Source organism: Coloeus monedula (genome assembly GCF_965178545.1).
Source record: "Coloeus monedula genome assembly, chromosome: 20".
Taxonomy (NCBI): domain Eukaryota; kingdom Metazoa; phylum Chordata; class Aves; order Passeriformes; family Corvidae; genus Coloeus; species Coloeus monedula.
Window position 1 is genome coordinate 10,202,540 of NC_138800.1, and position 24,988 is coordinate 10,227,527.

The 24,988-nt window shown below is 47.2% G+C and overlaps 1 protein-coding gene across 11 annotated transcripts in view; it reads right to left on the reverse strand.

Moving 5' to 3' along the window:
- MSI2 (musashi RNA binding protein 2) overlaps positions 1–24,988 on the reverse strand; it is a 207,976-nt gene that overhangs the window by 114,329 nt on the left and 68,659 nt on the right. For all 11 annotated transcript variants that reach the window (XR_014226992.1, XM_082294644.1, XM_082294650.1 and 8 more), the window contains exon 6: positions 18,874–18,966. Coding sequence is in view for 10 of the 11 variants with exons in the window: in XM_082294644.1 (XP_082150770.1) it covers positions 18,874–18,966 (93 nt within the window). In the remaining variant the exon portion in view is untranslated. The remainder of the gene's footprint in view (positions 1–18,873; positions 18,967–24,988) is intronic.

Here is a 24,988-nt window from a genome sequence, read left to right on the forward strand (position 1 = left end):
ATCAATGCCCTGCTGCACAACCCCTGACAAAAGAGAAGTTCAGGTTTATTTTTTGGTAGAACTACTCATAAGAGGGATTCCCCCCTCCACTCCATATTGTAGCGAATATTATATAAAACTTGAAAGGAATTCAACTCCAGCTTTTATTTACCACTGTGCATATGGGCCAATGGCTGTGGCAGGCGACCAAGTTTGCTGTCAGGCTGGCCAAGTTTGCTTTCATTACTCCAGCACTGCTGTGAGTCTCGCTCGGAGCAGCGGCTGCTCCACGGTGATGGCAGCAGTTGGGTCAGGGCTGTGCAGCTCCGCCTGTGCAGCTGGAGGGCACCTCAGGAGGCCCTGGCACAGAGCTGGAGCCGTGCAAGGGATGGCACAGCATCGCTCACAAGGTACCCCCCAGCAGCCAACAGTGTCACCCACGTCCTGCAGCACCCACCGGGGTAAGAGCTGCGTGAGAAACTGTGGAAGATCCTCCTGAAACAACACCCAGGGCTGGGACTCGGCTGATGGGCCTGGGATTTCTCTTGGGATGGCTGGACGCTTGTAAAAGATGAATGTGACATCAACAGCTTACCCAGGCCAGTCCTGGGGACCTCTTCACAGGAGCTTAATCTCCTGGGACCACCAAAATTGCAGCAGAAGAGCCCAAAAGCACCAGGCATGGGGCTGTACAGAACCTGCACAGCCCATGCTCTGCAGAGCAAAGTCCCTTGGAAGAAGGCACTGCAAGAGCACTGCCAATCCTTTGGGCTTCATATGGAAGGGGTACAACCCCAATAACAACAGACCCTAGGAGCAGCAGGGCCCTACATTGCAAGGAGACTCAGAGACTGCTCCACTTCCAGTTAAATCCTTCTGTTCTCGGAGCAGGACTGTGCCACAGCAGGTAACTGGAGTCTCCCAAAGAGCTCTGGCACCACCCAGGCACCCCGCAGCTCAGCACTGAGATGCTCTGAAGCAAACAAATGCTCAGACACCACGTGCCATTCCAGACATTCACAGCCCAGCGACGAGACGCCTTTTCCAGCAGCTCCCTCAAAAAAAAAAAAGAAAAAGAGGGGGGGAGCATCAACCCTCCTCCCTGATAGAGCTGATCCCACAGCTCTGTGGCAGCCCCAGCACTTCAGACCTTGCACACCAACAAATTACCTCTTCCACCCTGCACAGTAGAGTGTTCCCCTCTTCCCACAGTTGCCATGTTTCTTGGCCTGGGCAGGTTTAGAAAAATCCCAAAAAAACCCGAACCCAAAGAAAACTAAGACTGATGACCTACTGGTTACATTTTTAAGCCAAGTTGTTGTTTGCTAAATTGTTATGACCTTCCTCCTCCCCTCTCTCCCCTCCCAGTCATGAGCAATAGGAATTAAATTGATTCAGTCTATCAGTGTTCTGCATCTAAGTGATTAAATTCAGCCACTAGAAAAATCTGTTTTGTGCTGCATCTGAGGAAAAGCAGCGCTGCCATTGGATCCAGCCCGGCCACGGGAGGGAGGCGACAGTGCGCAAAGGGAAGCACAGAAGGTAGAACAGACTTGGTCATTGTGCTGGTATCATTGGCATAATCTTTTTTTCCCCCCCCTTTTTAAGCTGGATCAGTTATTAGATGTGCCACTGAAAGTGGCTTCGCAGCCACAGGCTGCCAGGGCGGCCTGGGCAGGAGCGGGCGCAGCACCGGCACAGCCACGTTGTGACCTGTGGTGTCCGTGATCAGCGCGCCATCGATCCCCGGCACACGCCAGAGGACAGGAGCACATCTGCCTCGCTGACATCCAGGGCTGCTCCCCATCCCCACTGCAGCCTGTCTCTCACACAAACACAGACCAGTCCTAGTCCTAATTTATCCGGCCTGATGACCAGGCAGCATTCCTGGGAGACAGATGCCATGCTCTCCGGGCTAGCTCCGGCCCTCACAACCAGCTGACCATCTATTTTAAGCTGCTCAGCTGGGATTTTACTTTGGGACAACCAAGCTGAGAGGAGCAGTCTTCCTCCTTCCCCTTCTTCCACATGGCAATTAGAGGAATTAAAGAGGCTGGAGGATCTCACACATCTGCGCAGCCCCTTGTTCGGAGGCTGCGAGGACGCCGGGAAGGAGGAGCTGGGGAGGCAGGGCTGCCATCTGCATCTGCGTGAGCGCTGAGCGATCCCTGAGCGGAGCAGGGGGAATCCAGCCCGGCGCTGTGCCTGCTCCAGGCCCGCTCCCGCGAGGATCCTGCGCCCGCCTGTGAGCACAGGGGCGTTTCGGCCGCTCTCTGCACTGCAGAGCACCCGGCCCCCTCTGTTCCAGGGATTTAGAGAAAGAACAAACGCACACGCAGAGAGAGAACACGCTGAAACAACTGCCTGTTCAACCCGCATCCTCCAGAAGTTCCTGGCTTCCTGCATCTGTGGGATTTCTGGCACGGCCAGTGCTCTGACCTCACCTGACCTCCCCAACTGCATCAAAGGGCCTCATCTAAATAGGTCACTCCTGGCAGAGGGAGTAAAGTTCAGAGGAAGCTAAGAGACTTACCGGCTGCCTTAATCATCACACCCCCCTCCACCACCTCTGCTGGGAGAAAAGAGAAAAAAGAGAAAAAAGAAGAAAAAAAGAAAAAAATTACATCCACAGTGGCAGAGACAAAATGCTATGGAAAAGAAAACTGGGATCTACATACTGTGGTAGCTGAATTTTAAGCAGCACCAAGTCTGAGAACACATCTGGAAACACACATGCAAATTCTTCACAGCTAAAAATAAACGTCTCTGCTGTGTATTACTCTCCAGAGTGAAAGTGCTAATATTAATTGAGGGGTTTTGTTTTATTTGGTTTATTTTATTTTTATGCAAGATCAGAGCTGATAAATCGTTTCTTTAAAATCACATAGATTAAATTATCCAGATAATTTAAAGCATTATACACTTAAATTAATATTACTTATCGCAAACTATCAATTTGCCCCAGGCAGACTACATTACCAACAGTCTCCCTTTGTTTTTGTAGTCGATATCCTTCACTTTGGACTCAAGCGTCCTTCATGTCACCTCTGCAGAACGCCACAGCCTCTTTCCCCGTGTGTTTTCCAGGTTTAGGACTAGCAAATATCAAATGAGCCACACTCACAGGCAGGAGCTCTTTGGCAGTGGGCTCAATGCTGATTTACATCAGCAGAAGCTGTTGCCCTGTTTTCCCCAGCAGTTCCTCAGAGGAAAGCTTACAAACTTAATTCCCTCTTTACATTTGCTTATTCAAGTTCCAGCTGCATCTCCCCCTAACGTCCCATTAGGGCTTTCCTTTTAATTACTTTTTCATGTCATCTGCGCGTTCCTTGCAAGGTCCTCTTTCGAGGAACTTGGCTCTCTCCCTGGCCCCTTTCACTGAGGATATTTTCCTTCTCCAGTCTCCCACAAGCCCTCACCCAGGCCCTGTGCCTCCACATTCCATACCCTGCCCGTGTCAGCCCTCAGCTCTGCTTGGTTCCCACCTCCTGGGCTCCCACCTGCCCGAGGTGACACCGAGAAGGGGACACAGGGCTGGGTGTGGAGCACTTCCCCCTCTCCAGCACTACGCGCTTGGCTGAGGGACAACTCCACACGGTACAGACTGTCCTTGGGACTGTCATAAACCATCAAGGGGAACAAAAACAAACTCCTTAATTGCAGGCAGGTGTGCAAACCTGCTCCCTCTGCCCACACCTAATGCCCCCTGGAAACACCTTTAAAGAACAGCAAACCCTTGGAGAGATTATGTAAGAGAGGCAATGGCCATCCGTGTGCCACGTGGCAGCCAGGTCACTCCCCAGGGAAAAACCACACTCCTTCTAGGGGTCTAAATTAATTTATGCATCAGGCTGAAATACTTCTCTAAAGCTGTGCTCATCTTTTTTTGCAGTGCAATAGCCAGAAAGACATCTTTCTTCTCCGCTCTTCTTAAAGATCATCTCCACTACCCAGACGAAAAACTGGAATTAATGTCAAGATCCACAGGAGAAATGAATTTACTCACAGGGTACAAACCATCAGAAAAGTAAATTCACCCACAGATACACAGCTGATAAAACAACTACAAATTCAGGCCAATATCCTTCAAGTTTAACTACACATCACTGCAGACAAGACAGATCAGCTTTTTGGACAGCACTTGGAATATGTAAAGTGCTATATAAGTATTATTATTACCACTGGGCTGCTGAGGAAGTCTCCTAGATTTAGCATTTGGGAAAAATAACTGATTTAAACAGCCAGTCTGAGAAAGTCCCAAGAGCAGTTAACTTTTTCCAAGTACCCTCCCAATCACTCACAGATGATGCAAAATAGCAACGCTCCTTTACTCATTTCACCTTAGCTCCTAGGAGCCTAGAGCAGGATTAAGGACCCAAACTCCCAGCACTTAAGAGGACCAGGTTATTACATTTCCTCACCTCTCCACCTGGCTCAGGGCACTGTGCCAGGAGGATCCAGCAGCAGTGGGAGGCACATTTCCCTGTACAAACCACGGCGAGCATCATACCCCACTGCTCCCTCCTCCACCTCATGTTCGGTTTAAACCGGATGATTTGTTCTGCATTAATATTTCAGCAGCACTCTGAGCAAGGGAAGGGATTCCTGCCCGGGCTGTAGCACACAGGAGGCTGCACATGCTGGTGGGGCTGTGGCTCACAGCACCAACACTCCAACCCTGCTTGGAGACGCCACAAGAGTCAGAGAACAGGACACCAAAGAGCACACGCAGACCCTTCATGCAGTGGGGACACAACCATGGAATGGTTTGGGTTGGAAGGGACCTTAAAGATCCAGTTCCACTCCCCACGATGGGCAGGGACACCTTCCACTACCCCAGGTTGCTCCAAGCCCCACCCAACCCAGCCTTGCACACTTCCAGGGACAGGGCACCCTGTGCCAGGGCCTCCCCACCCTCACAGTGAAGAATTTCTTCCTAAAGATACTGTTCCCAACCCACACTGTTCAAAACCAAGTGTCCGACTCACAGCTCATGTGAATAAGCACAGCTCCAGTGCTGCTGACACGTGGAATACGTTCACTCACACCCTGTGTGTGCAGACCAGCTCCAATTACCTCAGATTCTTTTATTTTTAGAGCCCTTCCCTGATCCCCAAAGGCCAAGACAAAACTGGCCCAGGCAGTAGCATTTTCACCCAGCATTACCACCGTGACAGGGCTGAACAGCCCCTGATGCACAAGCTGCCCTGGCCTGTTTGCACAGCTCTACTCCAGTTTGATTTACACCGTGTAAACAGAGGGCAAAAGTGAACCTCCAGTCCCAAAAGACGCATTATCTCAGCCTGCACCTTCTGTACCTTTTACAGAGCAAGTTTTTAGGTCAAGGAACAGTATATAAACCTCTCCACTTAAACAGAAAAGAAATGGAAAACAGGACCTGCAAGTCAACTAAGCACAAAACTTACTTCCCACCAGGAACCCCTATCCTAATTATTGATGAACACAGTGCAGTTCTGGCATTACAGAGGTTTTCAGTTATCCCTCTCAGCCCTTCTGAGGGTGGGAACAGGCAACATTTAGTGCTTTTTTACTTCAGAAACATGACTGCAAACTGCTAAAGATGCTGATGCCACCAAGGCATTTAAGCCTGGCTGGCACAGGGACCCCACAGTCCAAGGTCACTCTCAGGGAGGCAGAGCATGAAGGTGGGAAGTGTTTGTGTCCCTTCCTCTGCTTTTGCCATCCTGGGTATTGAATCTCTGCAGCTCTTCTTTTTGACAGGATGGGCAGTTCTCTTTTTTGATTGTTTTCTGAAAGTACAAGAGGGAGAAGAGGAGAGTTTCAAACCATCCAAAAATGGTAGAATTCGTGTTACACTTAAACAAACCTCTGGCTCAAGCTGCCTGGAACACAGAATCAGGATCTGCTCTGTATAATTGGACAATGTCTGATTTTTGTTCCTTCTCTTTTGTTTTCCTTTTCAGAGGTTTATTTTTGAAAGAGGACTGTGTAGCAGGGCCTCTTCCATTTCAGGGAAAGTAAACAGAACCCTTTGCAGGGAAGATCAGGGATGAAGGAACAAAGCCAGCTAGACTAAACTGTATGAAGGTGAATTTATTTGTCATCATTTGGTCTCAAAGCAGCTCTGTGACTTTGATCAAGGTCGTGGCAAGGTGCTGCACGCAGCCAGCTCAACCCCCTCGGAACAGCCTGCAGTTACAGCAGCAAGAGGAAAGCCACACTATTAGTCCCAGATTTTGGACAGAGACCTGAATAAGACCAAAATAACACAGCAAATCAGTGCCACGTCCACAGAGCTGAACTCCTAAACCCAGCAGAAGCATAACTCCATCCTTCCCTTTATCCCTGAGCTCATCCGATGGCCACGTCAGCTCAAAACATCATCTGCCCCCAGGACCAACCTCCCTAAACTCAGCTAAACCAGCAGCAGTGCCCAGCCCCAAAGGAGCCTTTCCAGGGCAAAAAGCAACCAAGTCACCACACACAGCATGTCAAGGCCTGAGCAGTTTTAGCACTAACATCCAGGTGCAAAGAAACCACAGGTACAAAGGATCTTTAGGACTTAGTTGGCTTTCTCATTTGGGATAGCTAAGGGCTGTGTGCTGCTTCCAAGACCAAGGTTGTTGAGCTTTTGATACCCTTCCTTCTCGGACCAGGGTACGAGAGCAGAGGAGGCTGCCGAATTCTTTGTTTCATAGTCTCACAGCTTTCTTGAAGGCAGAGTTCAAGGGGGTTACATGATCAGGCCAAGCAGCAACAGCAGGCAGAAAACAGCTGCTTCTTCTAATTCTAGTTTCTTCTATTATCTAATCCTTTTCTTACAGAAGTGTGGATTATATTTGTTAATTGACCAATAAGATTAACACATGATTCCAGTTTTCCTTTTCTTAACCTATCCTGGTCTAATTCTAACAATTTTAAGTCTTACACCAGTGTTACACAGGTATTACACAGATTTGCACATACAGTTTCTATCAGTTTTTATTGTTTACGTGAACACTATCTAAAAAATGTGAACAGTATAATTCTATCTATGTTTTGTCTAAAGTAAAAGAATTCTGTGAGAAAGTAACACTGCTGCAGTAAGAACTATGTTTTAAGGTCTCTGCTGCAGCTTTTTAATTCACTTAGCATGTATTTCTACAAAAAGTTAAAAATCTGTATTTCTATTTCACTTTGGTGTGGCTTCATGTATCTCAGCTTGTCCAAAGGTTTTAATTCAACCCCTGTGCTTTGGCTTCCCTCTGGGCCTGAGTCCAGAGGAGCTTTCACTCCAACACAAGGTCTCTGCAAGAGTTTATGTGCTACACCAAGACTAATCCCTGGGTGCAGGCATGCAGTTAAACAGAAGAAATACCAGGGGCGACTCTTAAAACCAGAGTTGGGAAAACTGAGGGAAGTCCTCTCAGTGAGGGGACTGGACCCTGCCAGAGCTGGGTTTGCCCAGAGCATTCAGGAATAGGAAATTAAAGGGGCAGGAGAGAGGCCAACCACTTCTTTAACCCGGTGGGGATAAAAGGCGAGCATGATAAATATTGAAGTTCCTGCTTGTTAGGAAATACTTGGCGAAACCTGTGAAGCCTGAAGGGGGTGTTCAAGAGAAGTGTATTTGGTGTTATGGGAAAGTTAATGAGATGCTGTAACCATATCATACATGGAAAACTAGGTGAGGCCCCTGTGGGCCATTATATACTGCAGGAAACTTTATGGACACTACAATGAATTATTTTTAATGATTCCCTTGCCTGCTTCAGGCCCCGGACACCAAGAAGAGCTTGCCTGGCTTCCTGGTGGTGTTTTAGCAATGACACCTTGCTTGTTGCTTCATTTCTGAGTTACTTTAATGAGAAATATTTGGGTTACTTTCTGGGAATCCACAAAGCCCAGGCACAATGAACCAACACGGAGAAAGTCGCTGCTGTGTTGCAGACTCTGCACACCCTCTCTGCCTTCCCGAGGGTTACCTCCCCTGCTTAACCATTTACCTACAAATATGCCCACAAAAACACTGGCACTTGTGCAAGTTCAAGTTTGCACTGTCATCATCCATCTCTGGGGAGAGCCAGGCCACGGAAGTAACCAGCTGCAACATCACAACGATTGCCCCTGCAGGAGATGTATATAATGAAAATTGAAAGCTGCAGGACGAACTTCTTACATACTTGTCCTTTTGGTTTATTCATCAGAAATAATTATCTGCACTCGCATTCACAGGAGCACATATTTTATGATGTACATCAAAATTTAATGGATTTTTAATAATACTCTAACTACAGCAGAAGCAGAAAAAAAAGACAGCCATTAAACCATATGTGCTGTGTTGGTGGCTAAGTGGTGTTGAGCAAACATCAACAACATGGAACCACGGTTTAGCATCAACAACAGGAAAAAGGAACTGCTACTTCCAAGATCTGAAAATGGGAGTGAGCTCTGATCCTGTGTGTTTATCTTAAAATCCCCTCAGCAACAGAAACAAATGAGCAAACCCAGTTTCTGAGTTTCAGGACCCTGCAGGTGGTACACTTGGCCTTTGACAAGCACCCAACACCCCAATTCTCAGTTTTTCCACCTCTGCAATGAGAGAAGAAACACGAGTACACCCCACGATGGCACCACAGGAATGTGCCTCGACTCTGATTTCTGTTGTGCCAATTAAAGTGCTCCCAGGATTTCACAAATCTATTGATGTTATTCCATAAGCATCAGCAGAAATTGTTGCTCCAGCAGGAGAGACTGACACTCTAAACACTCTCTTCAGCAGCCAGGCTGAGCTAACGAGTCAGTGCGAAGCATCACCATGTCACCAGTACTTGGACTGGCATCTATTTATAGCCTAAGAAATTATATACGTGGTATCCCCACCAACAGTGACACATCTTCATTCAGGCATGAGTCACCTATTCACAAGCACATTTCCAAAAATAAATCCTATTTACCAGAATTAAATTCCACATGTTCGGGGAGAAATTGTCTCCTTAAAAAAACCAGGCATGTTAGAGAAGCAAACAAGAGCAAAAGGCACTGCAGCCCTCAGCCTGCAGGTCCCCATGTTCCGTAGGATCACGCTGAGGCTGGAAACGTTTAAGATCCAACAATGAAGACGGTCGTGTGTTGTCATTACAAAGCCCTGCCAAGGTCACCAGAGCGCTGCCGTCCAAACAGAATATCCAGAATATTCTTGGCACCTCACGCTTTGCAGAAATAGTGAGTATATTGCAGTTATTAGAGAGAACAGACAGAGTGAGCGCCAAGTAATCCCAGAAAATGTAGTGTTAAATAGAGGGTTCAAACCACAAAGCTGTTGATGGGGAATGTTAAAAACGTCAGCGTGGCTGAAAGACATTTGCCAGCGGTGGGAGTCAAGTAGCAAGCTACTGTTCAGCAGATGCAATAAAAATCGTGAGGGTACTTGGGTAATGGGACCAACAGTACAGTTGTTGATACAAATTATATCCAGAAAGCAGAGAAATAAATGGCTAAATAAATAAATAATGCAAAAATGGAACAAGTTCAAACTTCTTTTATAGTAATAGTCTCCAGTTGAGCATAATCACCAAAGCTATAGTGATAAGATTGCCAAAACTAGACAAACATCTGTGAGATGAATTCATCTCAGAGGGGAAGCCAACAGCTTGTTATCATTAAAGAGGCAATGCTCTCTCTGCGTTTGAACTGCAGGCGCCTTGTTACTGCGTTTGCCGAGGCAATTGCACCAGATGTTGGCAGCTTTCTTCAGATGGATGACAAGCACCTGCTGCTGGGGAAATTAAATGCTCGTCGGCCTCCTCTCCTTCAGGGGAGGGTGGGCCGGCAGGGGAAGGGGGGAGTGGTGCCGGCTGACCCTCTGAAATAAACCTATTTATGCAAAGTGACAGTAAGTGCTGGTTTGCCAAGCAGTGAAACAGAGTGGAAATTCATTGGATCTCTTCCATTGCCCCCGGTGAAATCTGCTCCCACCCTCCCAGTCCTGACAATTAACATGGCACAGATCTGAACTCGCTAAACCACTCGGCAGAGTGAGAGAGTCAACACAGGCACCTTCACCTGCAGAGCCATCACTCACACGGCAACTGTCCCGCAAAGGGGGCACAGCCAGCGGGGTCCAGGCACCCCCTGCCTCCCAAAAAACACCCAGCACGAGACAACAGCCCCAGGTAACACACACCCACCACACCCTGTCAGGCCAGTGGTAGAATAAACGGATGCTCCGAGTGCAATCCTGCACATGCTCGTGTTTGCTGGAATTTAAAATCAATCTCCTGGAATAGAGGCGCAAATGTGCATCCCTTTCCCCACCACATACACTGCAGGTGCCTCACCTGGAGCAGCAGCAAATGGAACAAGGGCTAAATGGTTAAATAAAATGGGTTTAAAACTGTTTTTTAAAAAGAAAAAACAGAGCAGCTTCTTCCCTGACAAGACTTGTGAGTGCTTTCCACTTTCTGGGAAAGAAAAACTGCAAGATGTTAACTCCCCTTATACCAGCAATCATTTCTTTATGACACATCCAGTACTCCTCCGAACTCCCGCGGCGGTGACACCACAGCACAGAGGCTCATTCCGTGCACACGCTGCCAGCAGGACCCCTCAGAACCATTCTGACACCACTGGGCACTGGGGTGAACACTCCGTGTTCATTCCTGTTCACCCCAAACCCCTCGTGGATGTCCCTGGCACAGACAACACTTGTTTGACCTAAACTGGCCACATACATTTTAGGTACCCTTCAGATTAAGAGGCAGTTAATCCTCATTCTGCTCAGATTATCTTAATTGGCTCTTCATTTGAGCTACTTTGCCCTTGTCCCCGTTTCTGCAGTTATATTTATAAATACATATACTGTACCACTCTCTCCCTCTCTGGGCTGGCAGGTACCAGGACTGGTAATTATTGATAGGACTGACGTGATTCATGCTTGGCCACCACTCCATTTCTACCCAAATACGTGCAGGCACTTTTTTTTCCCCCCAAGAAAAAAACATATTAAGTATTCCTAACAGAGTTAGACGTGTACACTGGATGTCAAACGAATTTCATATTCTACTCCTGCAGAATTAACTTCACTTTAATTAAACTGGTCTCACCTCGATATTCCATGAGTGAGCAAAACTCAGATATTTCATCTCTAGGACTGACCAATGTGGCCATTCATTTCCATGTGGAAAAAGCATTATTACATCTGCTCCCACTAACATGTGCTCTTCTCCACGTTTGGAACAATTTCTATGAAGTTCTTCCTGGGCACTTTAAAAAGCCCTTTTCTTTGTGGCCCAGCCTCGGAGCCGCATTTAAAACCCGCTCACGTTTCCCATCCCATCACTCAGTGCCGGGGTATCCATTATGTGGGATGATGGCACTGATCAAACGCTGACTCCCCAATCAATTATGTTTTAACCAGCTCACTTCGGCCGTGAGCCTCCCCCACACCTGCGAGCAGGAAGGAGAGGATGGGTTTCAATTACACCACACCAAGTTTAAATAACTGCTGCTGTTTCTTCATTAGAGAACCAGTGCTAAAACATGAGTTTTCCCAAAGCCAAGCTTTGGGCCCCCTCAGCTGCAGCTCCTCAAAGATCAGAAGTGCCCTGGAGGGATGGCAGGAGCAGCACCTACACCTATAAATAACTTCTGGAGTACCCAGGAGGCCGTGCTTCCAGACAAGTGCCAAAGTGGAATCTGATGCAATTTCACAGCAGATATTGAAAATGTCCATCAGATGTTTTACCTGGTTCCTAGTGCTGGGGATGAACACCACCATCTTCTGCTTTCAACCCAGCTTGCTGGGGCAGAGCTGCAGCCAGACCCACGGGACCAAACAGCGCTTGGAGATGCCACCACAGCACTGCAAACCCCAATCATCTCCTTCCAGGGAAGTTCTGCTTCTACAACCCCACTCACTGGGCTGAATCCAAGAATGCTCCAGGGATAATGTAAAGATGTTACCAAACAGGATTAACTCATTTTGTTAGGGGTTTTATATAGCCTATTGCATTTGTATAAAATAAAAGCGGGGGTGAAAAACAAAATTGACTTCCTTGGGGTCTCAGAAAGGATATAGATAATTTCCACGGGTTTGGCTCAGTTGTAAAACTGACAAAAAGACACACACCAAAAAAAAAATTCGCATGCTGGAGGAGGAAACCTGAATATTTTCATATAACTTTTCTCTCCCCAAACACAGCCCCTGAATAATGATTGATTTCACTCATCTCCCACAGGCTGCAGTGCTACAGCACGAAGCCTCCTCAGCACCTCATCAACTAGAGGAGAAAAGGAAATAAAACTGTACTTCAGACTTCTGCTGGGCACCGATACCGCCTTCATGCCCACAAATCCCGCCTTAACATTTCCTCTTTTCATAAAACCCAGGTAGAAACCAACATCTAATTTATAACAAAACCACTTCCACAAAGCATGTGGCTTATTACAGACCACCTAAAAACTGACTTCCTGTGTACAGCTTCTCACTGGCAGGATAAAAACAGTGGCTGCTTTGCAAGCAATGATCAAGTTTCTCTGTTTGAAAAAAAAAAAAAAAAAAGCACATGTGTAGGAGGGAGAAGAAATAATAAAAAGTGCTTTAGGCCATGAGGGACCCCTATATCCCAGATCCCTTGTCACATGCCAAAGCTAAAATTTAAAGGAACATTCATTATCCTTTGGCACATCATGGACATAACATGGAAATAAGGAAATGTGGAAGCACTGAAATTCTAAAGCATGAGCACAGGGCAGAGGCAGCAGTGTGTAGGAGGTGGATGCTGCTCTGTGCTCCTGTAACAGAACAGCCCCCAAAATCTCTGCTTTTCCTTGTCCCAAACTTATCAGGAGCTGCAAACAATGACGTGCCTGTTTACTGCTGGTTCTGTTTTAAGGAGATGAGCAATTCAAATTATGCAACTTCTGCCAAGGTGCACGCAGATAACTTAGAAACAAGAACAGGACGAGCTCTGAGCTGTTCCACAGCAGGCCTGGAGCTTGGAGTTGCTCTGGAGGAGAACACTGACAGCAGCAGTAGGTAAAAAAAAGCCATCACGTTCTCTGTTTTACTGCATATTACAAATGTTTTGGCAACTCTGGCTATTAGAGACTACAATGTAAGTAAGAGTCCAAATTTGTACCTTCGTTTCATAAAACATAACCAATCCCCAAGTACTGAACTGGGAAATACAGTGCTGAAAAATGTGAAAGGCTAACAATCTGTCAAACCAAAAAATGACTTTTCTGCAAAGCAAATGCTTTAAGGACAGCCCATCCATGTCTCCTATTGACCGTTAAATCTACATATCAATGTCCAACTGAGGTGACAATACAATCCAAACTCTCTGCCAAGGCTAAATTAACTAAGCTTTCACTTTCACACAAGCAGAATTCCTTGCACCTCCTGACTCTGGCCTTAGCCCCAGCTCCACACAGACTTCCAAATCCCCCCAAAATGAACCCATGGTGAGAAAACCACCTTTTCTCATGCTAACAACTTTATTGTAAAAACATCTTCAGAGGCCATACTCGAGGTCTCAGGGACAAGTAAACCACTGGAGTGCTTAATACCACAGCAGTGCATTAACTCGTTCACACCCAGACAGCCTGGCCAAACAAGGAGGAGTTTTCTCTCCTGTTTTCCTGATTTATATTTTCACAGCTGTCAGGGAGGAGAGCACGGAGGAAGCGATTTATGTAAACCATCCGATTAGGCTGAAATCCTCGTGTGGATCCCACCTCCTCCCCTCCTGACACACTTAACACAGAGAAAGCAGAGGGACTTCATTACAAAGGTTATTTTTTCAAAGGTTAACTGGTTGTTATTTGCACCAGGGTCTGTGTTATAATGCAGGGCATGGTACAACCGAAGGAGGAAATTCTCATTCTCATGCTTTGCTGCTCAGAGCTTCCAGCTTTAGCTCCTTGTGAGGCAGCACCATGGGGCCATGGAGGCATGCCTGGAGCCAGGACAGGTGTGAGAAGGTACCTTCTCTCACTTGACTAAGACACTAAGGCTACAGAAGGAAGAGATGAGAAAATTACACGTTTTCAAAAGCTCAACAGTTTCACCAAAAAAAAAAAAAAAACAAACCAACTCAGAATCCAGATATTATTATTATTATTCCACTGATCTGCTCTGCATCTCACAGGAAATAACAAGTGACTGCACAAAACATTTCAGATCCACAGAGGTAATTCAGAAATCCTGTCTTGTCTCAAAATTTCCAATCTTAAAAGCCATTCCTGAGAAAACAACATATTCCAAGTGAAGCTGAAACAGGTCTACGGTAGGTCTGAGAGACCTAGTGGCAAGCCAGGACAGAAATCAAAATTAATGCATACTGGTCTGGTCCAATTTCATCTGGAAATTTAAAATAAAAAAAGTGCCAGAGCCCCCTCTCCTGAAAGTCACTTTAGGATTACTGTGAAAGGAAAATTGAAGAGCCAATGCTGTCAGATTGAAAGCAAAACATCTGGGGCCACCAGCACTGACTGCTCTTCCAGCAGTCTGAAATAGCATTATGGAAAAGTATTGTTTTTTCACAAAACCACTTCACAGATCTCCTTCAAACATCACCACTCTGATTCAAAAAAGGATAAATTTAAATTTGTGTTCTCTGCTACACAAGAAAACATGATTTTTCTACAAGAACAGTCCTAGATGGGCTGATCTAATAGCTCGGGACAACTGGAACACACCTTCCCCAGAACTCTGTTCCCACCCTGTTAGAAGGACACAGTGGCCTCTTCATTCCAAGGACTGTTCCCACCACGACTCACTACAGTAAGAAGGTTTTTACTCAGAATTCTCTTTCCATAATTGGGCCCGAACGCGTTACCTGGAGCCCATTATCCCATCAATTAATGGCTGCACGCAATCATTGGGATCCATGAGATCAGTGGGGTCCCGCCAGCCCCATCTCCAGCCTGGCTCAGCCCCACCAAGGGGGAGCCAGCAGCTGGGGCAGTCAAAGGGTTAAAATCCCATGTCAAACAGCAAGTCCTGGCTCTGGACCAGAAGGGACATGGGAACCAGGGCAGCTGAGTTATAAAGGCCTTATTGTAGCAGCCCACTGGATTGGAAATGACTTGTAGGCCTAATGAAACAAAACTTTGGCAGTAAAACAGAATGAAAGGAATGAGACAATAAAAGAGAGGAACAAAGGGAGCAGAGTTGTTTCAGCTTAGGAAAATAAGCTCACTTTGTTGTTGGGAAAAGCCAAAGCCGATTAGGATAAACCAATGACTAGGCATAAGTCTTCCAAACTAATTACACAGTTCGCCATGTGAAGTATAATTGCAAAGCGCAAGCGAAGGCCCGGGCTGCTCTCCCAGGAGCTCTGGGCAGGGAGCAGCACCTGGGAAACACGAGCCCTCCCTGCCCTCGTGGCCAGCGCCTGCAGGTCCTGAGAAGTGCAACTCACGAGCACTCACAGCTCTCCTCTGCTGCTCACAGAACTCCAGGTGAGGCTTTAGGAGTCTGTTGTGGCTTTTTCCTTTTTTAAACGATGCCTGATGCCTTAAATGCTCCGACATGCCCCGATCTCAGAGCTCCACACTTTCTACCCCTTCCAGAAAACAAGCAGACCTGCAGCCCCAGCACTGCCCACGGCTCAGGGCAGCACCATGGCCTCTCCAGAGGGGAGGAATGCCAGCCCCACCGCTCTCCCTGGATCTCCTCAGCCCTAACGCTTCTCATTTAAATTCTTTTAAAGCCTGGCCTCAGCAGCTTTTCACACCCAGCACAAGGGCGATGCTGCAGAGCCCAGACGGGTCAACATGGACAGTAAATTTATTTTGTTTGTAAGAATGTCTGAAACATCTTTGACTGAAACAGGAGAGGATCCCACAAACAACTGCATGAGACTGTCAGGATCAGGGAGTAACACAATGGCTTTTTTTTTTTTTTTCCCCCCTTCTTCTGATTGTAAATGCTTATAGCTTAGTTTGGTATTTTCCCAGCTTAGCCTTCTCAGGTCCTCCACAGATTCTGCTCCCTGAAAAGACTGGAAGGAGAATGCTTCCCCTCCTCAGCACCCAAACTGCACTAAGCCTCTCTGGGAGTCCCACAACCACTGCAAGTGCACAGGACCAGCCTCAGCAGCTCTAAGCAGTCACAGGGCTGTTCATTACAATGCTCCGTGCTCGTCCTGCGATGGCTTTTGGCTTCACTCGATAATTTTTCCCGGTTTTCCTCCCAGCTTACAGCAGCTAAGGATGCCCACCTTCCCAAAAGGAAATCTGGGACTCCTGGGCTTTTTCAGAAAGCAAAAATAATCCCTATGAGAAATCTCACAAGCCAAACTTCAGGAATTATTATTACCACAAACTTTGGTGCTGTATCATCAGGCACTTGCACTGGTGAAGAAGGCAAGAGGGTTTACTAAATCTTTTCCTTTTCTTGGAGACAAAGGTTCCAGCATTAACTTTTCAAAAAGCTGCAGTTTCAAATTCAACACTTTATCCCTCTCCTGCCAACTCCAGTTACACCAGCAAGCCTGCCTGGGCCCAAAGCTGGTGGCTGCTGTCCCCACCTCCCGTGTTCTGAGAGCTACCTCTAGTTACCAAAACAACCTCCCCTGGCTGCAAAGCTCCCCTCCACAGCAAGTACAAACAGGATTTCAGGAATCGCAGCTGTCGGTAAGCAATTTTTTCCACACCAATAAATAAGCTCAGCATTTCAAAGAGCAAATCACCTGAGATGCTCTTATCAAACACGGGCGGCTCCTCACACGTTAATTATGTAATGCAATTTGCTTTATTTTAAGGAAGCTCTAAGCAACGGCAGAGCTTGCCAATCGATGTGGATCACTGTTTGCATGGTAATGGCTCGACTGGACAGCCAGGCTGCATGCTGAGCACAGGCCCTGCCCCAGAGGACTGGGGATCTCAGCAAAGAGGTCCTGGAGGGGCAGGGAAGCGGGATGGAGAAGGATGTGACTCCTGCAAGGTCCTGCAGCACCAGTCCTGGCCCACTGTATCTGAATGCAGTACCCCACTGTCCTCAGTGTGGTAACGAGTCTTCTAACTAGCTGAGCCACAACTCCCCATTTCCAAGGGTCATTAACCAGCTCTGCATCTCCTGACAACCAGAGCCTCAGGGAGAATCACCTCCAACACCCCAAAACCAAACTGTCACAGCTGATAAAGAGCACTGCCGTGGGGAGAACCCAAACGCCTGCGCCAAGGTCGAGTCACAGTCACACAGGCAAGCAGCCTCTGCCCCAAACATCACCAGCTTCACCAAACTCTACACAGGCTGAACGGGGGACTCTGAAACAGGTCACCTGGAACGACAGGGAACAAGCCCTGCAAGCCCGAGTCCTGCAGGAGCCGAGCTCTAGTGCCTGGCCCACACAGCCTCAGCGGGACATCCCCAGCTGTGCTGACACAGGAATGGGTTCCTGTCTTGATCCCAACTCATGCAATTTTCAGCTCCTTAATTTTTCAGCCTGAAAAATTAAGACACCTGAAAAAAAACACTTGATTTTTCCAAAGCAGTGCCTCTGGAAAGACAAACCTCTGCTAAGCTGTCTCAAGAATGGCAGAGCATGAAAGCAGAACCAAAGCATCCTGAATCCCCAGTCACTCCCAAGACACAGCCTGGCTGCTGCATTCTCAGGGACTGTAAAATTGCAAGCATGAAACTACCAGATGGTGAAATTAAAATGACTATATTAAGACAACATCCAGACAATATGCAAAGCACTTATATTGAAACTATTATTAACTTGAAAAATACAGGTTAGTGGAGTTCTGCAATTAGAAGTAACTACAGAAGAAACATCCAAAAGCTCGTGTAATCCTTTAATAAAAGGCTCAGCAGGCCGTAAACATCCTGCCGGAATCGAAGATTATTATTGAAAATAAAATGACTGGTTTGCAAAACAACTATCAATCCAGCACAGGAACCATTTATAAACTCGCCTCCTCAGCCCTCAACAAAATCCTGCCTGGCTCAGGCTTTTCAGGGCAGATGAAAGAAACATAAACTAACTACAAGGAATGGGGGCTGCTTTGCTCTGAGATACCCCGCTGTGTCCTCACACAATCTTGCATCTAAAACATCAATTGCTGCACTCCAAAAGACAGGAATCGAGCTGTTGGGCTGGAATCCATGGAGCTGGAATCCATGGAGTCCCGTGGACAGTGGGGCTGGCAGGAGTCCCCCTGGAAGGTGCTACACAAACTGCTCTCAGAGCCCGCAGCTCTGTGAGCTCGTCACCCATAGCAGCCCCAAACCAGCATCCAGAAGCCGTGGGGAGCCAGGAAGCTCCGTGGAAGTCAGTCTCACTAAGCTCCAGCCAGAGCCTGAACAGTGGGCTTTGAGCTGTTACATCACAGCAAAGACTATTCTGGCAAGGTTCAGATCTCCTTCTCTGCATAAACTTGTTTGTTTTGGGGTTTCAGTGGGGTTTTTTTGTTGTTTTCTTTTTTTTAATGATGCCAGCATTCTACACATACTTGCAGAAGGATTTTCTAGTAAGAAATTAAGTGGATATTCTAGTGACTTCCACATTACTCTTTCTTTTCACGTGGTTCCTTCAGGCATTTTCACAACTTAATGAGCTCTCCAATACGTCTATCTGCCCTTTTTGCCACTGGAATCGGGGCTAACAGAAGGCTGATTTTATGGAGAAGACAACTGTGTAATCATTCAGCTAAGGGTCAGATTCTTCCTGAACAGACACAAATTCACCTCCCAATGATGCTTTTTTTCTTTAATGGAAGTAAACAGTGTTGGCAATGTTGTGCACACACAAGCAACAAACAGAAAAGGAATTTCAGAGGTTTCAAGAAATGACACAGAAGGCAAAAACTTGGCGTTCTTTGAGCTCAGTCCTCAATGCACTTTTGTTTTTGAAAACACACTTTAAAAAGAAAAGGACGAAAGAAGAACTATGTAGTGCTCACTTGGGGAGAACTTACCTTGCCAAACTGTTCAAAGTATTGCTTCACGTCTTCCACTACTGTATTAGCCGATAATCCACCTACAAATATTTTCTTTGTTCTTGTGACCATCTGTAAGAAATTACAAGACAAGCATATGGTTTAACCAGATTATTTCAAACAATATGTAGAAAAAAGAAATATTCTTCAGATCCCATCCCTAACCCAGATAATGAGAATACTTCTCTACAAAAGCAATTTCAATTCGATTTGATTAGATACTCCTTTCTCTGTCTTGTTTCGTTTTTATTTGAGAGATGGCTGAGTAAAGGCTCTCAATAACAGCTGTAGCCCCCGGATATTTTTTTTTAATAAATGATTTTTATTGTGCTTCTCAATGCAAATATAAGTGAAAAAGGGGTCCGAGCATTGTCTCTTTATAGCTACTGTCTCAAAAGAGAGGTGCCTTTGCCCCTCCTTTTCCTACAGACAGGCTGAATGCTCTTTGGCAGGCAAAAGGCAATTACATCAAATTGAAGCGATGTGTTATTAAGTTTCCATGGGTCAGTTTAAAAGGAACTTGCACAGTTACTTTTAAAATAATCAAATGGTGAAAGACAGCCAGTGCTGCCAATGCAGCCTCCTCCAGCTACCACAGCCTGTGCTTGTGGAGTCACCGTCCACCAGGGCTGGATCAGCCCCTCCAGGAACCTTGTCTGCATTCCTCTGACCCCGGCTGAGCACCCAGCACTGCCTGCTGCCCCAGGTGCGCCTCAGCTTGGTCCAACAAGGCAAAGGGATGGTGCTGGATTCCCTAGGGAGAATGCACCACAGGACAACCCATCATCCATAACCTGCAGCCCTCGAGGATGGGCAGGATCAGCTCAGGGATACAAACTCCAAGGTGTCTTTGGTGGGCTGATCCCACACCACCGATCCTCGTGCGCCACTGTGGCTCCAGGCAGATCCAGGACAGCGCTGTCAGCATTCTCTGAAGGGGGCTGGGGAGAGCTCAGAGCAGGCCACAGCCCTACAGCTGGAGACAGCTCAGCAGCAGCCAACCCACCATGGAGAGGTGTTGGAGTCAACACTGCCTAACTCAGGAAACCAACAAACGCCTCAGGAACAAATCCGGGCATTGAAACGCATTTTCTCTGGAAACTGGGTGAAACAGCCAACTTCCAGAGACTGAAGGGAAAAACGCCCCTAACTCCAGAGCCAGGACCTGCCTGGTTAAACATGGGCCAGCAAACAGAGGCACAGGGATCGACCCTGGCGCCTGAAAGCTTTATCACTTTCTTATTTTTTCACTAAAGATTCTGAGGATGCCTTTAATGAGGGCTCCTGAGGTCATGAGGACAGCCCAGACCTGCTCCACACCGAGGGTAACCCTGACCCACCACCCCACAGCGGCCACGGGCGAAGCCTCCACGGGACCGAGGCATCGGACACAAAGCTTGGAGCGGCCCCAAATCTTCCCAGCACAGAACAAACTAATCATCACCCCTGCCCCCACAGCCATGCACATCAACCAGGGCAGATATTCCCCTCAATCAGCTCCAATCACACCTTACACAGCCTCACTTTTTCTGTTTGGGTCTTTTTTTTTAAGTTAGGAAGAAAAAGAGAGGAGGAAAAAAAAAATGTGTAAAAATTCAATTATTTTTTCCTGGCTGCAATCTAGGGCTCTGAAATTGAAGCCCAAGCATATATTTTTCTGTAGAAAATTGTCATTTACAAATAAAGAATTGGCTAAAGCCGACTTGTAACTAAAGGATTTTACAGGGCTGTCAAGAGCCCTCTGCCTGCCAGCATCTGATTTAAGATCAGGCCAAGCTTCTGTTGTCATATAAAAGAGGGAGGAAAGCAATTATTCTAAAGCAGTATTTGAAATTATCATCATTTTTATATTTGACCAAGAAAGAAAAAAGAGAGCTATTGCTTTTACAAGCAAGATTGAAGGTTATAGGAAAAAAAAGACCACTTTGTTTCAATAGCTTCAGTCAAAGAAAATATTGGTAATGACAAGCAAATTCACAACATTTTAATGCCTAGAGATGTGTTGCGAGCTGGGAAATGGTTTCAGAAATATGCTCTTTGGTACCAAAGCAAAGCGCAAAATTAAGTCTGCTCTTACAATCCCCGTTTCCCTGAAGAGACGGTTCAATTGCTTTGTTACCACACTCCCCCCAGCACCAGAACAGAAAATACACAGCCCGAGCTGTGATCCCTCTGATCCCGACGTGCCTCAACAGCAGGTTTTGCTGCCTCCCTTCCACCTGTGGCACATGGCACAATGGCCTCACCTGGCCCAAGCCACGGACCTCTAGCAGCCCTGGAGATGCGGCTGCAGGACACAGGCAGGTGGGACACGGGCAGGTGGGACCAGGAGCAGCCTGTTCCCACCCAGGTGAAGGGGAAGCCCCTCACCACGGAGCCACAACAGCCACCCATGCTCAGCTGGGATTCAGCCCGGGCCAGCCCCGGCACAGGAGCTGCCACTGGAGTTGGAATGTGGGGCTGGAATCGCCCGTTTCCCTCCCTGCCACTCCGCCAGGTGAGCTGCTCTCCACATCTGCCGTGTCTGTGCTGGTGTGGCATCGCCACTTTTCAATCAATTAGATACCGTGTGGGACTGGGACCAGCTGGAAACAGCCTCTGACTTCTGCTCTAACCTGCGCATCCTCGCTCAGCAGCCGAACAGATGAGACAGGGCAAGGCTTCCCCAGGGAAACACGCAGAGCACGCGGCTCTGGGAGCGGAGCAAGGCACTGGACACACAGCCCGGGGACTCGGGCACATGCTGCCAGTCTGAAGTTCCTCCAGTGAAAGTCACTGAGGATCTTTATCTTTTCCTGTGAGTAAATTCAGAATCTGCTTTCTGAAGGTTGCTCACAACAGGGACACCCCCAAACAGCGATGGAGTCACAGAAGCACTGGCAGGTTTGGATCCTCTGACAGCAGCTCCATCTGCCCTCTCCCGGGGTACAACGGCAGGGTTTGGGTAATAGGAAGCGATTTGTGTGAATCAATCACAAGACCATGTTTTATTAATGACTCCAAGAGGTCTGGGTCACTCTGAAACCGCAATACTTCCAGCTCCGTGTCTTTAGATTTCATTTGCAGTGTAATATATCCATCCCTGGCTACTGCAGGGCTCTGCAAACTGTGGCTATGAGCTGGTTTTGGAGGGTTTGTGTACTGAAGGTGTCTCTCTCTCGCTGCGGAAGGAATTGCCAGGAGAGGCAGATCCGAGCCTGGTGCGAGGCCATTAATTGTGAGCATCACAGAATTGCTCTGTTTGTATACGGTGCTGGTGCCGAGTTAATCAAAACACATGTGACTACTCCTGCGAGGAGACATTCAAGGTTATGTTCTCTTTATTGGCTTGGCTTTTGAAAAATATAATCGCCTTTGTGCTCTGAAACTGAGCAAACACTTCAGGAGGTGCAGGAGCAGGAAGAAAACCTTCCCAGCTTCAGCCAGGCAAGTCTGCCGAGCTTATGCCATTTTGTGCAAGGTTATGGTTGTAATTAGATCAGTTTGGGGCGTATCAGGTAAATCTCCTCTAAACAACAGGCTGAAGATGCAGTCTCTGGGAACAGAAGTCTTGTCCCACCCGAACATACCAATACAAACATGAGCTAAACCCAACCTACTTGGGTGAAATGAAGGAATGAGGTTTTACAGAGTTGGAGGCTCCAGCTCTGAGCCTGTGAACATCCCTTACACTCACACAGTAACACTGCTCACTGTCTTCTTGTGGTTTTTCTGTCCCCATTATCCTGACTAGTAAAAATGAACAAAGAGGATTTTAAGCTCATGAAATATTTTGCAGGATTCCCAGAGTTTCAAAATCTCGAGCGGTAAGTATCTACCATTCCTTCTAGATGAGTCAAGGCCCTGTCTACATTCAACAAAGAAGTTACATATTTGACTTCAGGGTAATGGCTTTTAGTATCATTTCCCAACCATTCTTTACACAGCCTTGTAGCTGTCCCCTGCCTCAGGATGGTGAAGTTGGAACAAATGAATGCTGACACCCAGCTGGCACAGAGAGGAGCCTGAGTGTGCCACTGGCAGGCCATGTTGGGAAGTAAAATCCATGTAAAATCCCAAAGCAGGAGACAGAAACACAAAACCAACACATGGGGCTCAAAGAACACCCTGGAAACCTGTGCCTGAACTCGGCTCTGGCACACTCCAGTGTGGAATTCATCACGGCTTTGCATCCTCAACTTCTCAACATGGTGGAAGTGGACTAGAGTACTAATAGTGAATCTGCATCGCAAATCACTGAAATTAGCATTAATTTCAGATTAAACTAATTATGCATATGTAACTGTTTTCCAGAGCACTCTCCTGTCTCTTGTATGACAGCGTGTGCAGGGGTGCACGCATATCCCAGCCTGCTCACCTCATCTGCAGTTTGGCATTTCATCACTCCTAGAGTATCCACCTTCTAAATAGGTTTATAATTGGAAAAACCAGCTTTGGTATCTGTGCTGAGCTGCATTTTATACCCCATTGTGCTGTACATTCAAACTACAGCATTACTTCTAATTAAAAACAACAATAATTAATGTAACAGGGGAAGTGATCTTGTTAACAGAACAGCCAGGCTTCTTTGGCAGAGCACACCACCATAAGAATTCTCCAGGTTTTTTTTTAGTTTTTTGCCTCTGGGATCCTCCTAGGAAGTTCCAAAAAGCTATTAAAAACTCAACTGAAATGTGATGCAAAGACACGATGAAAAAGGCAGTATTTAGTGAAAGCTGCCAACCACACTCTGTTCACAGAGAACACCCCAGAACCATCCCCTCCTCCAGGTATTTCTGTATAGCTGACAAGTGATGGAGGTGCTGTGAAGCAAAGATCCGACTCCAAGCCCCACCAGAGCCAGCAGAGCTCAATCCCGTGCACAGGCAGCGCGGCTTTACGTGCCACGTACAACACGCTTAAGTATTCAAAATAGGATTTCAGCAAGACTTAAACGGTGCAAATACCTTGTGCCTGACCCCTGTGTAAGCTCATGTCATCCTGTGAGAACTGCTCGAGCTATAGAAGGTACGTGGGAATGAAAGAGCTCTTTAATCCAAACAACCGGCGCAGATTCCCAGCGGGGTAAATCAGTTCCCCTCATTTCTGGGAAAACACAGATGGGTTCTATTCTCCCAACCCCTTTGGAAACTGAACTGTTAACCTGGTCCCTGCTGTATTCCTGGCTTTTGGCTGCCTTGGGTTCTGCTGTTACTGCTGGGAGGGTGGGGATTTTTTGGGGTGGTGCATTTCCCTCCCTCGACGGCTGTGGCATCAGCAGAAGGCACAACACACAAAGTGATTTTTCCAAGACAGATTGAACCGGCAGCAACTGCCAAAACCATCCTTGGAGTTTCACAAGCAAACCTGGCCAGGGGCCAAGCAAAGCCCTTCCTGGTCCATCTTCCCAACTGCTACCGGATTGAACTCCCTCATTAGCCCCCCTGGGAGGACCAGCCCCTCACTCACCCACCCCACAGGTACAGTGAGGCGATGGCAGCCTGCCATGGGCCACAGCCACCCCCCAGAAAGGGGACCTTCCCAAAAGAAGGGTTTGCTGTCCAGGCAGGAGCATCCCATACTCCCCCTCGGAGGTGCCCTGAGCTCTCCAGGCACAGCAACACCTTTACCTGCACCACCATGCAGAGCTCCCTGCATGGGAGATCCAAGCCTGAAAATCAGCCCCAGCTGTGAGAGCTCAGCAGGTTTTTTGAGCAAAATCTGGCTTCAAGCTTCGTATCAAAAGATACAGTAAAATTCACCAGAGCCAGTGTTCCCCCCCTCCAGAGCCCAGGAATAGCTCCCGGCCCCACAGCCTCGCTATAACCAGTTATATCACATCCCTGAGGGCTGCTCCCACCTCCTGTGCTCCAGTTAACTCTTTTACAGGTTACAGGAGCACAGGCAAGAGGAGGGGAGCAGAGCAAACCTATTTAAATCCCCCCTGGTTGCTTCAGCTCTTCGTGTACGGTGTGATAGGAAGGTAACTCTAAATATTCACTGAGTGCAGACAACTTATCCAACCTGCCTGCCTGATTACTGTCCAGCAGTGCTTAAAAACTGCATTAGTAAGTTTAAATGAAGATAATTATTTTTAAATTAATACATCTCAGGG